Source organism: Sabethes cyaneus, chromosome 3 (genome assembly GCF_943734655.1).
Source record: "Sabethes cyaneus chromosome 3, idSabCyanKW18_F2, whole genome shotgun sequence".
NCBI lineage: Eukaryota > Metazoa > Arthropoda > Insecta > Diptera > Culicidae > Sabethes > Sabethes cyaneus.
The window spans coordinates 115,526,397-115,543,575 of NC_071355.1; the positions used below are offsets into that span (position 1 = coordinate 115,526,397).

A 17,179-nucleotide genomic window follows, 5' to 3' on the forward strand; every position below is an offset into this window, starting at 1 on the left:
GACTCGTGGTGTCCATTGTCTACTTTCGTCCATCAGATAGGTTATTGGTGTGTGGATTAATGGTGGGAATACTGTTTATCGGACAAACGCTACTGGTAGGATCTGTAATCAAGATAGACTTTTATTTTTTTGATGTTATGAGTCGCAAGCGAGCTGCTTGCCGATGTGTCTCCAACGAAAGCCAGTGAGCGACTGATGACACGCACCGAGGCAAAGGTAAACAATGTTTCAAATACAACCTTTAAAATTATGCCACGGATGTGACTTGAAAACTGGCTGTCCCAAGCTAGCTGCTAGCCAATGTGTGATGTGTCGCCAACGCCAACGAAAGCGGCTGACCGAATGACGTGACGATCTGACGATGCGCAGTAAAAGGCATAGCAGCCAAAATCATATCGTTCGCTGGCGGATGAGTCGATGTATTCTTCGGTTTGTTGGCGTCTCGTTTGGTGAATTTAGAAGTCTTCGTTGCCTTATCCGGAGAAGCAGCAACAGCTGTAGCTCAATAATTTTCGAGCGGATTGTATAGGAATTAAATACAATCATAAGGAAGATTAACCCAAAGCTCATCTCGTATATATTTCTATCATCCGTGCTAGGGAAGCACTGACGTGGAAGGCAAAAAAATGCAAATAGTGAAATATCAAATATTCGACTCATATTTTCTCAATAATTAAACGTCTGTTAGGGAAAGATGTAATCTACTGTGTTGTAATGGATTTTTTGAAAAATTTCCAATCGATTCATACCAATATCTTTAGAATCTATTGAAGGATGACTGAGTTATAAGCGTGCAAACTATAACCACTTTTCGTTACATGTTCCCTTTTCGTTTTTCTAAAGTGCACCCCAATGTAGAAATCAAAGAAGTAGTCCTACTTCAAAACCAAACGTTATCTTCCGTTATCTTCCAAGCAATAAGTGCGCCGAAGAGACCGAAACGATTTAAGCTAAAATAGCACTTTTATGAGCGATTGCGCACTTATTGATTGGACAATTTTCCTTGCAATTGACAATATAATGGATAAAATACTTTATAGTTTATTAATTTTAAAATAAGCAGCGGCACTTCATTTGGAATTATGGACCAGCAACAATTCGGCTAGTCTGAGTTTAAATCTATTTTATAGGTATAGACTAGCTGACCCGACAAACTTCGTATTGCCACAAATTAACCTGTGTTGTACATAAATCATGAATCTCGGATGATCTTTGTCACAATCTCGAGTTTTGCAAGCCCCCCAGTGGGCGGCACTTCCGACGGCGGGTCACCGGCAACACTCGCGACTGTCTCGTCCTGAATGATCTAGTGTTACTATAGATAGTTTTTGTGGTCTTGTATTGACTAATGTTTTATGGAAGAGTCTCGAATTTCTCGAGTTCGATTAGTTTTTGAGTTTCGCAAAAATTTCTGTTTTATTTGTATGAGAGTCCATATCCCCCTACCACAGGGGTGAGAGGTCTCTAACTATCGTAAAATAAATTCAAGACTCCAAAATCTCCCACATGCCAAGTTTGGTTCCATTTGCTTGATTAGTTCTCAAGTTATAAGCAAATTTGAATTTCATTTGTATGGGAGCTCCCCTCTTAAAAGGGGAAGGGGTCGTAATTCACCATAGAAAAAATTTCTGCCATGTAAAACTCCCACATGCCAAATTTGGTTCCATTTGATTGATTGGTTCTCGAGATAAGAGGAAATTTGCATTTCATTTGTATGGCAGCCCACCCTCTTAAAGGGGAGATGGGCCATAACTCGCTTTTTAAAGAAGAGAGGGGTCTCAGTTCACCATAGAAAAAAATCTTGCGTTCAAAACCACTTACATGTCAAATTTGGTTCCATTTGCTTGATTAGTTCTCGAGTTATGAGGAAATTTGGTTTTCATTTGTATAGGAGCCCCCCCTCCTAAAGTGGGGAGGGGTCCCAATTCATCATAGAAGAAAATTTTGTCTCCAAAAACACCCACGTGTCAAATTTGGTTCCAGTTGCTTGATTAGTTCTCGAGTTATGAGGAAATTTGTATTTCGTTTGTATAGGAGCCTCCCCTCTTATAGTGGAGAGGGGTTCTAATTCACCATAGAAAATATTCATGCTCTAGAAAACTTTCACATGCCAAATTTGGTTCCATTTGCTTGATTAATTCACCATAGAAAATATTTTTGCCTCCAGAAACCTCCGCATGCCAAACTTGGTTCTATTTGCTTGATTAGTTCTCGAGTTATGAGGAAATTTGCATTTCAATTGTATAGGAGCCCCCCTTCCTAAAGTGGGGAGGGGTCCCAATTCATCATAGAAAAAAATTTTGTCTCCAAAAACACCCACGTGCCAAATTTTGTTCCATTTGCTTGATTAGTTCTCGAGTTATGAGGAAATTTTATTTCGTTTGTATAGGAGCCCCCCCTCTTAAAGTGGGGAGGGGTCCTTATTCACCATAGAAAATATTCTTGCCCTCGAAAACTTTCACATGCCAAATTTTGTTCCATTTGCTTGATTAGTTCTCGAGTTATGCGGAAATATGTGTTTCATTTGTATGGGAGCCCCCCCTCTTAGTGGGAAGAGGGGTCTCTAACCGTCACTAAAACCTTTCCTGGCCCCAAAGAACTCTACATGCAAATTCACTGCTGTCCCCTCATTGCATAGCCAGAAAGCGGATAGTAATATTCGCCATGGTTGTACAACATTTCGCCGAATATCATTTTGCGAAAAACCTTAAGCGGAATGTACCATTTCACGGAAAACTTTTTTGTGGAAAGTACCATTTCGCGATCCTCTCCTTACTCGCTGTCACTCGTTCCAGGAAACCCAGGTAGACCTAGGAAAACAAATAAACCTTGACAGTAGTGATTTCTGCGGGGAGTTGCCTTCCCAAAGTGGGTGGCGCTTCCGACAGCGGGTCACTGGCAACACTCGCGGCCGTCTCGTCCTGAATGATCTAGTGTTACTATAGATAGTTTTTGTGGTCTTGTTATTGACTAATGTTTTATGGAAGAGTCACACCTACATGCTAAATTTGGTTCCATTTGCTTGATTAGTTCTAGAGTTATGAGGAAATTTGTATTTCGTTTGTATGGGAGCCCCCCTCCCCTCCTAAAAAGGTAACGGGTCCTAATTTATCATAGAAAAACTGGTTGCCTCCGCAAAAAAGCCACATACCAAATATGATTCCATTTGCTTGATTAGTTCTCGAGTTATGAGGAAATTTGTATTTCATTTATATAGGATCCCCCCCTCCTAAAGTGGAGAGGGGTCCCAATTCATCATAGAAAATGTTTGTCTCCAAAAACACCCACAAGCCGAATTTGGTTCCATTTGCTTGATTAGTTCTCGAGTTATGAGGAAATTTGTTTTTCGTTTGTATAGGAGCCCCCCCTCTTAAAGTGGGGAGGGGTCCTAATTCACCATAGAAAATATTCTTGCCCTCGAAAACTTTCACATGCCACATGCAGTGGAGTACCGGAGCGCCCTCCACAGTAATCAGCCCTTACCGCATCATGAGGGGCTCTGATGCGGCGGACTCTTCTTTCCCCTCAACTCGTGAGATTCTATATGAATAATCAAAATAAAAAACGTAACTTCAGTGAGCGCGGGCGGATTAGATAATCCGTTCGCAAGAGGTGGTATCCAGCGATCTCCGCCGATGGATACGAGTAGAAGCGCCAGCGTAAGCGGAAAGGGAAGCGGCACACTTGTCGCTCCAACTGCATCTACGCCGGACGCAGCGATGAATGGCCCGTCGCTAATAAAAGCAGTGGAAGGAAAGAGAGACATACTACCAAGAGTGGTAGCGGCGTCTCATCAGCTCGATGCCATTATCGAGTTCGTGGCAGGCCGCAGCACCCTAGCGAAGGACCTGAAACAAAGTCTGCTCATGCTTCGGGGTACCATGCGTGCTGCGACGAAAGAACACAGTGAACTCGAAGCACGAGTAAAAGTGGTAGAGAAGGTATTTGTATCGAGGTGTGTACAAACGGATGCCTGCCTGTCAACGACTGACCACACCGTGACCCTTGCGACTACGAAGCAGTCCAGTGACAACAAGGTATCCACTAAGCGCGCAAGGCAGTCCCCAGGGGACGAAACCCCCACGGGCCCGAAGAAGCGCTTGATCGCTGAGGGTCGCAAGCAAACGGAGGAACCCACCGAGGGCAATAAGATGCAGTTAGCGCCCGAAATCAGTGGGAAACAGTGAAAAAGAAGAAGGCCAAGAAGAAGGAGGAGGATCGAACTCTACCGAAAGTGGTCAGAAAAAAGAGGAGCAAAGGCGATGCCCTTATCCTCAATACAGAGGGGTTGAGTTATGCAGAAGTTTTGAAGGCCATGAGAGGGGACGAGCAGCTGAAGGGTCTTGGCGCGGATGTGCGGAGTATCCGCCGCTCCCGCACCGGTGACATGATCCTTGAGCTCAAAAAGGATGCCACTGAGAAGGGTTCTGCCTACAAAGTGCTGGCAGAAAAGGTCCTTCGTGATGGCATACAGATCCGCGCACTAACGTCTGAGATGACTCTCCAGCTTAAAAACCTGGACGAGATCACCGAAGCGGTCGAACTGACACGAGCTCTCAAGGAGCAATGTAACGTGGTGGTGACAACCGAAGCAGTTCGTCTGCGCAAGAGACCTGCGGGAACCCAGGGTTCAACTATAAGACTTCCACTGGTAGACGGAAATACAGCCCTGAAGGCGGCCAAGCTGAAGGTGGGATGGTCCGTATGCCCACTGAGCGTGTTCCAGCTGCCGGACGCTTGCTTCAGGTGCTTAAAGCGAGGGCACAAGTCCTGGAGCTGTAAGGGGCCTGACAGAAGCCACCTGTGTAGAAGATGTGGTGGTGCGAGCCATATAGCGAAGGACTGTCCTGCGCCGCCCAAGTGCCTGATATGTACAGGCCAACGGGACGCTAAGCACATAACAGGAGGCCCAAAGTGCCCGGCAGACGCGCCGGCGACTAAAACACGGGCGTAGTGCCGAGTTAGTCGATCGAGCAGTTTACGCGGATGGTAGACCGAGTATCAGTTGTGCTGACTGGTCTAAGGCCGGTGGTTGTGGCGGCCACTTTACCGCTTGGACGGTTGAGTGGGAAACTCGTCGCACGAACCATAGGGGTCGGATTCTGCTTGAGGCTCTGGCAAAGCTCAATGTAGACCTGGCCAACGTCGGCACCACTAGTACCTTCAGTAGGAATGGCAGAGTCTATCATCGACGTGACATTCGGCAGTCCTGGTCTGATAGGAGACTGGAGGGTAGACAATGGCTACACTCACAGTGACCATCAGGCGGTCCGCTATGGTGTTGGTCAGATAACGAGGCGGCAGGCGGCGGGTAGAGCCAACACTCCAACCACCCGTGGATGGAAGACATCATACTTCGATCCCGAAGTATTTGTGGAAGCGATCCGAAGAGAGTGTGGTGATCGCGATATGCCCGATCCGAACGCTGATCATTTGGTTGAGGTGCTGTCGCGAGCGTGTGACGCCACCATGCCTAGGAAAAGCCGACCTAGGTATGGTAGGTCACCGGTTTACTGGTGGATAGAAGAAATTGCGGAACTCCGCGGAGCCTGCTTTCGTGCAAGGAGAATTATGCAAAGAGCTCGTTCGGACGAGGGCAGAGCAGAATGTCGAGTAGCACTAGTTGCTGCACGCGCATCGCTTAAGAGTGGGATAATAGCTAGAAAGCAAGCCTGCTTTGAAAGGTTGTGTGCCAGTGCCAATGCGAACCCGTGGGGTGATGCCTACAGGGTCGTAATGGCAAAGACCAAGGGCGTGATGGCGCCCGCAGAGCGATCGCCAGATGTGCTGGAGCGGATCATAGAGGGCCTCTTTCCGCGCCACGAGCCAAGGCCCTGGCCTCAGGCCGCTGAGTCGTCCCACGGCCGACGTTCCAGTATCTCAGACCATAGCGTAGGATGGTAGGCCTCCGTGCCGAACATCCAAAGTAACGTGGGCGACGGCGGTTTAGAGGTCGGGGAGGAAGTAATGGTTACGAACGAGGAACTCATTGAGATCGCTAAATCCCTAAAAGTGAGCAAGGCACCGGGACCTGACGGAATCCCGAATATGGCCATTAAAGTGGCTATTCTGGAGGCTCCCGAATTATTCGGGACAGTAATGAGTAGATGCCTGGAAGCTGGCCACTTCCCGGACAGATGGAAGCGACAGAACCTGGTCCTATTGCCGAAGCCTGGAAAACCTCCGGGTGCCCCTCGTCATATAGACCGATCTGTCTGCTCGATACTGCCGGCAAGGGTTATCCTTAACAGACTCGTACAGTACACTGAGGGTACAAACGGTCTGTCAAAGAACCAATTCGGCTTCCGAAAAGGCAAATCTACGGTGGATGCCATCTTGTCTGTCACTAAGACAGCTGAGATGGCGATCCAGCGCAAGAGGACAGATATTCGCTATTGCGCAGTTGTCACGCTCGACGTGAGAAATGCGTTTAATAGCGCTAGCTGGGACTCCATAGCCAACTCGCTTCGGAACGTCCAAGTGCCGATGTCGCTGTACATAATCCTGGAAAATTATTTCCAGAGTCGTGTGCTATGCTTCAACACGGAGGAGGGTCAGAAGTGCGTTCCAATCACCGCAGGGGTTCCGCAAGGTTCCATACTGGGCCCGGTGTTGTGGAACATCATGTATGACGAGGTGTTGAAGCTAAAGTTCCCGGTAGGGGTGGTGATTGTCGGCTTTGCGGATGACATCACCTTGGAAGTCTATGGTGAATCTATCAGAGAGGTAGAGTTGACGGCTGCCCACTCTATGAGCATTGTTGAAGATTGGATGCGATCCAGGAAACTGGAGCTAGCGCATCATAAGACGGAGGTTATCGTGGTAAACAACCGCAAGTCGGTACAGCAAGCAAATATCAGCGTCGGGGACTGCACTATTTCGTCAACGCGGTCCTTAAAAATTCTGGGAGTCATGGTCGACGACAAGCTCAAGTTCGGGAGCCACGTCGACTATGCCTGCAAGAAGGCTTCCACAGCTATTTCGGCATTGTCTCGTATGATGTCTAATAGCTCTGCGGTATATGGCAGCAAGCGAAGGCTATTAGCCAACCATACCCAGGTATGGCAGGCCGGTGTGGTCATCGGCGTTAGGTACCAAAAGCTATCTAGCCAAGCTGGAAAGCACCTATCGTCTCATGTGCTTAAGAGTGGCGAGTGCGTATCGCACAGTTTCACATGACGCAATCTGCGTCTTAGCGGGTATGATGCCTATTGGTATCATCATCAGCGAGGACGTAGAGTGCTTCAACCAACGTGAAACTAGAGGCATACGGAGTACCACAAGATCGATCTCGATGATCACATGGCAGCGGCATGGTCTAATTCCACAAAAGGCCGGTGGACACATCGACTTATCCCGGAACTATCCGGGTGGGTCAACAGGCGTAACGGCGAAGTCAACTTCCACCTGTCACAAATTCTGTCAGGGCATGGTTGTTTTAGACAGTATCTGCACAAGTTTGGGCATGCGGAGTCCCCCACGTGTCCCGAATGCGCGGACGTTGAGGAAACTGCAGAACATGCTTTCTTCATATGCCCTTGTTTCGCGGGCATGAGAAGCAACATGATGGCAGTGAGCGGACAGGACACTACTCCGGAAAACTTAGTCCAAAGGATGTGTTCTAGCTCGGACGTCTGGGGAGCGGTCAATGCGGCTGCTACCCAGATCGTACTTGAGCTACAAAACCGCTGGAAAGCCGATCAACGGCGAATAAACAGCCTAACTACCATAGTCCAATAGTTATCTAAGAGTGTGCGTTAAGCACAATACCCCCTCCGTGAAGTAAAACCGATAAGGTGGTGCCAGGGGGGATTGAGGCTGGAGACTCGAGTAGGGTTTTAGTGGGTCTGGATCCTCACGCCCCAGTAGGGGGGTCGAGATACCAAACCCCACTCCATGAGTTGTCTTTTCAGGTGTCTGATAGCAGATTTCCCTACTCGTTAAAAAAAATTTATATATATATTTTATATATTTATTTTATAAAATTTATTTATATTTATTTACACTCAACCCCCGCTAATATGAAAAACAGCTTGTTCAGATTGGGCGAGTTCATTTTTAATCTGAATATTTGGTAACTCTATTCATTTTCACACACGCGCAAGACACGCACCCTATGAACTTGTTGTTTTGATTTGACGAAAACAAACGTTTTGAAAACATCTCAAACATTCGCGAATTCTAAAGCTTCGGTTTGTATAATACGAAATTGGCTCGGCAGTTTCGACTAAAACGGTCTATTTTGAGTGCTGGAGAGAGATAAGTTGCATATGAGCTATATTGCCAAAGCTCCTGAGCAAGAGGAAACGCATTAAGATTTTTTGCTTTTTTTTTAATTTAGCGGTCCACTTTAACGTCAATTGTGTGTGACCACAGAACAGAAGTGGAAGTTAAAATCAAAACTCGTAACTCCAACCTTTTACAGATACTAGCGAACCTGGCGGTGGAAAGTGGCTTTTTACACGGAAAATTTACTACACAGTTTTCCAACTTTAGACTAGCTGACCCAAAGCAAAGTTGCCAGAACTATTCTATGAAATTCTTGTACGGAAATGGCAAAAAGGTGTTAATAATCTTTATGCTCACGCGACCAAACCAACAAAAACTCAATCATGCATGTATCAATTTAGTTATATAGAAGTGAAGAATTTTCTAGGAATCTCAAAAACAGTGCATTGGTAACAATGACTTACATTCGTCTAACATAAAACTTCACTTTTCGGGCGAGAAACAGATGATGCCGCTACAAAAGTTAAGTTTGCTGCTACGGAAATATCGTATTAATCATTCTTTTACAAGCACACTAGCCGCACACTAGCATAAAAGTGATCCAGATGTGTTGACTTCACCTATTTTTTTTCGAAAACGTCAAAGTTGCCACCGTGTGATCAAAATTAGGTGTTTTTTCATCTCTCAAACATGCTAATGTAGTTGCCGCTAGCCGCAGGTGATCAATAATAAAAATCAAAATCTATACCAACGCGACTTTTGATTTTACTCCTGTTTTATACGTTACACCAGTTACGCATATCGTTGGAAGTTTAGCATAGAGATTGCTGACAAGAATATTACCACAGAACAGAAGTGGAAGTTAAAATCAAAACTCGTAACTCCAACCTTTTACAGATACTAGCGAACCTGGCGGTGGAAAGTGGCTTTTTACACGGAAAATTTACTACACAGTTTTCCAACTTTAGACTAGCTGACCCAAAGCAAAGTTGCCAGAACTATTCTATGAAATTCTTGTACGGAAATGGCAAAAAGGTGTTAATAATCTTTATGCTCACGCGACCAAACCAACAAAAACTCAATCATGCATGTATCAATTTAGTTATATAGAAGTGAAGAATTTTCTAGGAATCTCAAAAACAGTGCATTGGTAACAATGATTTACATTCGTCTAACATAAAACTTCACTTTTCGGGCGAGAAACAGATGATGCCGCTACAAAAGTTAAGTTTGCTGCTACGGAAATATCGTATTAATCATTCTTTTACAAGCACACTAGCCGCACACTAGCATAAAAGTGATCCAGATGTGTTGACTTCACCTATTTTTTTCGAAAACGTCAAAGTTGCCACCGTGTGATCAAAATTAGGTGTTTTTTCATCTCTCAAACATGCTAATGTAGTTGCCGCTAGCCGCAGGTGATCAATAATAAAAATCAAAATCTATACCAACGCGACTTTTGATTTTACTCCTGTTTTATACGTTACACCAGTTACGCATATCGTTGGAAGTTTAGCATAGAGATTGCTGACAAGAATATTACGCACACATCGCCGCGTATACGTATACGCGATTTGTTTGCATCTGGAGTTTTTTTTTTCGTTGCAAAGTGTTTCCCGATGCATAAAAACCACCAATACAGTCGCACATCAACAATTCTTACATAAAATTTGTTTAAGATCACAAGCCGCATGTTGATTTTGATTCTCGTCTCGATGATACATTTTGAAAATTCATAACACTTTTCTTTCTGGCATTCTTGCCAACTCGTCTAAATGCTCCAGTCTCGCCACTAGGGACTGGTGAGGCTGTCAGATTCTACATATGGTCCGTATAGCATTTATCAGTTTTGGTTTTGCTCCCACTTGCTGGTTGGAAGTATTAAACAGGAAGCAATTAAACACTGTATTTTTATTACAATTTTACTATTATTAGCTGTTGTCTCCGTTATGAAATTCAACTAGTCGAACCAACTGAATCTGTCAGTTCGCTCAGTCAAACCAAAACAACAACAAAAGTTGGGTATTTTAATCCCCCTGTGTCTTGTCTAATTTGCCTGGACAGTGGGTAAAGTGATGAAATATGTAGTTATGAATTCTTTTTTTTACGATATTCCTAATTTAAAAAGTTTTTGTATAGTTGTCTTCTGTAAGCTATTTCAATTTATTGCTTCTTATAAATTCAAATGATTTGCTCCCGTTGTACAATGCATGTCGTTTGATTCCCCAATTAATTTGTATTATCGGTCCATCTAAACGAAAGCATCATCAAAAACAACCCAAATTTTGAGCTTACTCTTTTTCATCCATTTTCAATCCGAACTTCATTTTCTTTGCCTCGCTTGAAAGTTATGACCCAAAACTGACACCCAAGGTAAATTTCGGAGTATTTTGTTGACTAATGGCCGCTTCAGCGTCGGCTGCGGAACATCTACCACTTGTCTCCGGGGACATTTTTGTATTTTGAGATAATTCATTTTGCAGCACATCAAATCACATCGGCTTGGCAAAATAACACTAATGGAACTACCCGGTACTTGGGGGCAATTTTGAATTTTAGGATGATTCATCTTGCGGAACGTCAAACCACATCACCTTAGTCTTATGGTATGACTATTGAAAGTATAATAAAGACATTTTGAAGGCAAATGGTCACATAAGCATCGGTTCTGGGAATATCCGGTACCTGGTTCGGCGGATAATTTTTTGTGCCTTCTGTTAGGCTCAAGCTTCATGCGGAACATCGAATCACATCGCTTTGATAAAATGAAATTGATGGAAGTACAATGGTGTCAAATAACCACTCCAGTGTCAGTCGTGGGACCCGGATTTAGTGGCCCATTGATGATTTAAGGGTACATAAGGTATTTAATTTATAATGAACCGTAAAACGGGATGATTCAGCACAAAGCAAAGCAAAGCCATGGGTATAAACTTCGTCTTGAGAATTTGACCCTTCTTTATCGACAGACTTCGCAGCCGGTTATTAGAGTACAGGATAATTACGGGGTTAGTGCAACGATCCTACGATAATTTGCGCAATGCTGTCAATTCTATTTTTAGAACGAGAAATAGTTTTGCAATGCTTTTTCAGTCGCTTAATCAACGTGTTATCAACCTTTATGCAGCCAAAAAATAATCTATGTTTAAATTTTAAAAAGAATAGGACGCGTCATATTTATTTTGCAATGGCGTCGTATGCTATGTTTTAATTTTTGAATAACTTGAATTCGTATATGCAAGCTAATTAAAATTGCATGTCGTCATCTTTCGGGAATTGAACCGCCATCTTCTGATTCATAAGCTCTCACCGTATGATCCGCCCCATCTGCATCTGCAGAACAGACAGTGAAACTATCTTTACACTTGAGACAGTTGATAATGTCGATAAATGACATATATTTTTGCTGCCAGTCTAATTGCGAAACTCTATGATCTGACAGTATATGTGCTGTAAACCGAATGAAAGCTTGGTATTAGTTTGTAAAGCCACTTTAACACCCTGAAGCAGCTTTAAAGTAGTTTGAAAACTGTGAGCCTAATGAAAGCGTCTACTGGTTTATAAAGCAACTTTAACACCTTTACGCAACCGTAAAATGGTTCTACGTTTATGGCTGTTTAGAAGCGGATTGTTTAGCAGAAAAATCTGCTACTAAGCTTGTTTATCTGCTTGTTTATGGAGAAAAGCTGGTTTGGAAAAACTTAAACTAGCTTAAACATCGCTTGGTCAAACACCATTTGAGTGCTTACCCAGGTAACCAATAAGCATTAGTATAAGCAGTAAATCAATCGTTTATTAGCATCCCTGGCGTTTTATACTGCAGGTTGCTGTTTATCAGCCTTTTGACTGCATAACTGTTCTAAATTGGCATCGATAATTCTATTTAGATTCTTCTTGTCGGTAACTAGCTGCAAATAAGCATTGTCAGCACTATAAGAGGGCTAGCAGTAAAGTAGCCGCATATTTTGCCAAAATAGCATTTAAGTAGCATTTAAGGCAACTTAAATGCTTATTGACTTGCATTTAAATTGCATTGGAAATGCTTATTGGTTACCTGGGTACTTTATGCAGCTTGATAAAACCTTTTTTCACCTCAATTAAGCTCCATTGCAGCTTTGAAAGCAGCTACTCAAGTAACAATTTCAGGCTGATCAAACGCTTTTATAGCTGAATTTATTCTACCTGTGGCTGAACTATGGTTTAGTATTAGAAATAAAAACCTTTTTTCAGCTCTTAAACATGTAAATTTGGTGATTTTATCAAGCTTCGTACTTGCTAATAGCTGCTTTCGAAGCTGCAATGGAGCTTAACAGACGCTTTTGCGCGTTTTTAAATAACCAATTTGCGCAAAACTGGAAATAAGGCGCACGGAGGTTATATAAAGGGCGATATAATCGCTTAACAAGTGTTTTTTCTGCCTTAAGCGAAATAGGCTGTATAAGTTCTCCAATTTCGGCTGAATAAGTATTGTAGAATTTTTTACATAATTTTTATTCAATGCTAAAATGCTGCTAAAATATTTAATCAGCGCATAAATGTTTCGTGGGAGGGCTGTTTATTAAGATGACAAATCGTTTATTTAGCTAGTATAGAACAATTATTGAGAATATTGACGGGTTGTGGAGAGGTTGAAGATGCGCCTAATCTGCTTGTGACACTATTATGTGAAGCAGCTGATTTACAGCGCATTGGTTGGCTGCTTAATCATTTATAGAATACAGAGGCCTTTGCTTAAATTTATTCAGCGTCTACCACCTGTATTCAGAGTTAAATCAGCTGTGACCAAATCAGTAGCATTTTAATTCAGCTTCGATGTTTGTTGGGGTACCATACAACTATAAGTTTACTTTAATATGTTATCACAGAACAGAAGTGGAAGAGGAAATCCAAACACGTACATGCTACTTTCTACAGATACTAGCGAACCTGGCGATAACGAGTCACTTTTATCCACGAAAACACACGAACGTATACGAATGCACACAAAAGCATGTGAAAGCTGCTGTTTATTTCAGTTTCGCTTAAGGTTGTTCAGATAATCCAATTTACACTTAGTTCTATCCAAAAATATATAAACTTGTTACCTCAGAGCTTTTCATAAAATTTATTGCGGTCGAATCCATTGAATCTAAATTGGTTTGTGTAAAAAGCCAAAGCCATGGATTTATACCGTCTCTAGACATTACCCTCTTTTATCGACAGACTTCGCAGCCGGCTGTTAGAATACAGGAAAATTACGGGGCCAGTGCAACGATCCTACTGACTCTAACTAGCAATCCCCGCCAAGCCGAGATGGCTTGTTAGACCAGCATCGTACCTCGAAGCTAACTAGGCGGTGCTAACTGGTTTTTGTATGTGACATAAAATTGGTTTGTGTGTGTGACGCCTATGCCTGTAAATGCATATGTACATGCGTGTATACATATATACGTAAACATAATGACAAATATATTTTGTTCTTGTCGAACTGAGTCGAATGACAGTCGCCATTATGGCTCGAAGAAGCTGGATACATAAATGCATATCCAGCTTTTTACATGCTATAATGGCGGACGGCGTTCGTAATATTTAGATAGCATTTTTGACATTTTCTAAATACATCGCACGTTTTCTTTCCGCACGTTCCTTTAGTTTTAACGTGAACGTGCGGAAAGAAAACGTGCGATGTAATTACGAAATGTCAAAAACGCTGTCCAAATACAAAGTAAATTGATATATACCAGGTATGTGACCATCGAGGGTTGCATTAGTGTGTGTAGAAAGAAAAAGAAATAGTTCTGAAATATGGTGGAACTTGCATGAAAATTAAAACTAAATTAATTGTAATTAATTAATGCAGCTATATTATTCCAGAGAAATATTTGAATATTTACAATGAAATGTAAGGAATATATTTTTAAGTCATTTGCACTTGTAGCCTTCTTTATTATGCGTAAAAAATTTGAGAACATGGGTGACTAACTATTTCGATGTGCAATTGAAAAATGAATTAATGTTTCTAATACTTCACGATCAATACGGTATACGGTTGCTTAAATTAAAACACGTTCCATCCAACATTTTGCTTGAATGATGCTCTTGAATATCTGCATTTGATGTCTTCTTTTAAAAAATAGTTTTATTCGAATAGATGCTTGTGCTACTGCTTGAAAATCTTAAGTTGAAGTCACTGTTCCAAGATGATACCTTTTTATCATAAATTTACCCTTCTCAACACTACGTAGAAAACCATAAAAAGTAATCTTAGATTGCTACAAAACGGTCTTAGAAGATAATTAACACTTTAAAAGCTTACCAGAAATCAAACGAAAAATATCGCGGGCGGATAACAATGTTGCTCATGCTGCTTATTGAACAATCATGTCCGAGCATTTTAAAAAAAATCTTTTTTGTTTTACTACTTGTAGGAAAGCGATATAATGACATTTCTTTGAGACATCTTGATACCGTTTTGACGAAAAAATTTCCGCTTGCAATTTGAAATGTTGCACTTCATTGTATTCATGAAAATACATACTAGACATAATGTTCTAAGCATAAACATAAAAACTGTGAGAAAAAAAATAGACAAATCTTGCGTATCCAACGATTTTTTTAAAAAATTAACTAATTTTCCATACAAAATGCTCGAAATCTCAGAACTAGTGTAGATGTGTTAGTGCAAAGTGTATATGACAGCTCGCATTGTCATATACCTGGTATATATCAATTTACTTTGGTCCAAATATTACGAACACACTAACACAGATAATACGGTTCGCCATTACGACTCGTAAAAAGCTGGATAAAATTATTGAAAAATATTCTTCTTTACGAAGAAAATGCTCACTTATGTTAAACAAATAATATTTCATTCAGATTTTCAGGTTTATATACCCAACGATAGGATGCGTCTTGAAAACTGCTATCCAAAATAACAGTCAATCAAAATATCAATCAATCCGGCAAGAGCACAACTCCCGTGACTTGTGCTCTATTGTGATAATAGAAACGATATTTAGATAAAATCATGCATTTTCCATTTTGGACTTATGGCCAACATTTTGCATCAAATACTCCTATGTGCGAAGTAAAGCTGAAATATTTAGACGAGTTGAGGAATTTCGTTTAGACGAAATTTTGAATGACAAGTGCACTCAAAACAAGAAGTCGTCAAAGTTCTTACTTATTGGTAGAGTTTTAGACCAGACCGTAGATGCCAGGTTTTGCTCGAACGATTGTTCGAACTTCCACTTCTGTTCTGTGCATAAGTGACAATGAGAGATTCTCTTCGCGTCTCCTCTCTTCCATCTTTCACGGCTACATAAATGCAGAGAAAAGGAAATTTTCAAAACATTTAGCTGACTAATAACTCCGGCAACCGTTTTATGCCAAGCTGATGTGTTAAAATGCATTAGGATTGCCGTAAAAAGCGGAAGAGAGGAGACGCGAAGAGAATCTCTCATTGTCACTTAGATCTATTTGACAATTTACCCGAGAAATACTGAATTATTCGTTTAATGACTCATGCTGATGAAGCAAAATTTGATTACAAACATGCAGCCAATATCGCAATCAAATTACAAACCTTTTACCGATTAACAGATTACTGTATGTTACTCTCGTTGGAGGTGCCAACTCACGACGTGCATCACGTAAGGCATAATAATTTGAGAAAATCCTAAAATTTCAAACTTCAATAAAGATCCGAAATTTTAAATGTACGTTTAGTTACCTATGATGCGGTCCTTCCGGCAAATTTGGAGCTTCTTGAGTTCTTGCTGCAAGCCCATCTTCGAATCGCAAAGCATTGGTATGTTCTCGCTAAAATTATGTAAGTAAGACAAACGCTCAAATGGTTAAATTTCATATGTACTCCTAGCAAAAAATTTCTCAGCTTTTGCAGCATTGGGGATATATCCCGATGAGCTAACTTTGACATTTTTAGTTAATTTTTTTACAATTCTTATATACGGCCTATTTATTATACACACTTCACCACACTAAGGCTGTGAACCATTTCGCGAAATTTTTAACTTTTTGGTTAAAACTTGACAGTTCGATGGTTTTTCGAAAATAAGAAATGAGTGACTACACTACACGGAAAACCAAAAGTACCCAACAGCTATGTTTAAGTAACTTAAATTGGGTACTCTCCACGCTTAAAAAATTTGACCCACTTTCACGAAAAGTGGAACAGCCACCCCATCGGCAGACAACCATGTTTTCGCCGCCAACATCTTGCGTGTGCGAAAATGAGATAGCATGTCAGCACTGCGTTTCACTCAACTGCCAGCAGTCTGATTTGGGCCCGCTGTCAAATTTTGAGCCCCGGACATGCTGTCGCTGACGTTTACTGCAGTTCGATATAGAGATGTCGATGGGTTGGGAACAGCTCAAAACATGCGTATTTTTTACACACTATTTTGAGTAACTCTTGCTCCTTTTATGACTTCAACGTAGAAGCTCATTAATGAACAATATTTACTCAAAAATGAGTGCCATTTCACTCAAAACTGGGTAGTACTTACACAAATTACGAGTAAATTTAACTCAGTTATGAGGTCGGACTAAACTACTCAGAATTGAGAAATTGCCATTACTCATATTTATGGGCTGTTCCACTTTTTGTCAAAGTGAGTCGGTTTTTACTCATTTTCGAGTTGAAACTCATTCATTTCTGAGTTAATTTTATTCATTCGAGAGTTAAATTTTTTGCTTATACTGTTATATTATCTTTATTACTTATTAACGATAAGAAAACTTTATCAATAATCGTTATAGATTTTGATCGGCATTTCCCATCATTACAACTCTCCCATCTGAGCTAACATTTGATTTAGCAGTGCCAGTTACAGGAAAAGCAAATAGTGTTGTCAATTGCAAGGAAAATTGTACCATCCAAAGTGCGATATCGCTCATAAAAGTGCTATTTTGCATTAAATCGTTTCGGTATCTTCGGCGCACTTTA

The 17,179-nt window shown here is 41.5% G+C and overlaps 1 protein-coding gene across 1 annotated transcript in view; it reads right to left on the reverse strand.

Moving 5' to 3' along the window:
• The window catches only part of LOC128742693 (NADH dehydrogenase [ubiquinone] 1 alpha subcomplex subunit 7-like), a 28,919-nt gene extending 12,691 nt beyond the window's left edge, over positions 1-16,228 (reverse strand). Inside the window, exons 1-3 of the mRNA XM_053839131.1 lie at positions 16,085-16,228; positions 15,944-16,032; positions 15,797-15,889 (exon numbers count right to left, since the gene is read on the reverse strand). Of these exons, the coding sequence (XP_053695106.1) occupies positions 15,797-15,889; positions 15,944-16,032; positions 16,085-16,150 (248 nt within the window). The 5' untranslated portion in view covers positions 16,151-16,228. The remainder of the gene's footprint in view (positions 1-15,796; positions 15,890-15,943; positions 16,033-16,084) is intronic.
• Between the last annotated feature and the right edge of the window lie 951 nt (positions 16,229-17,179).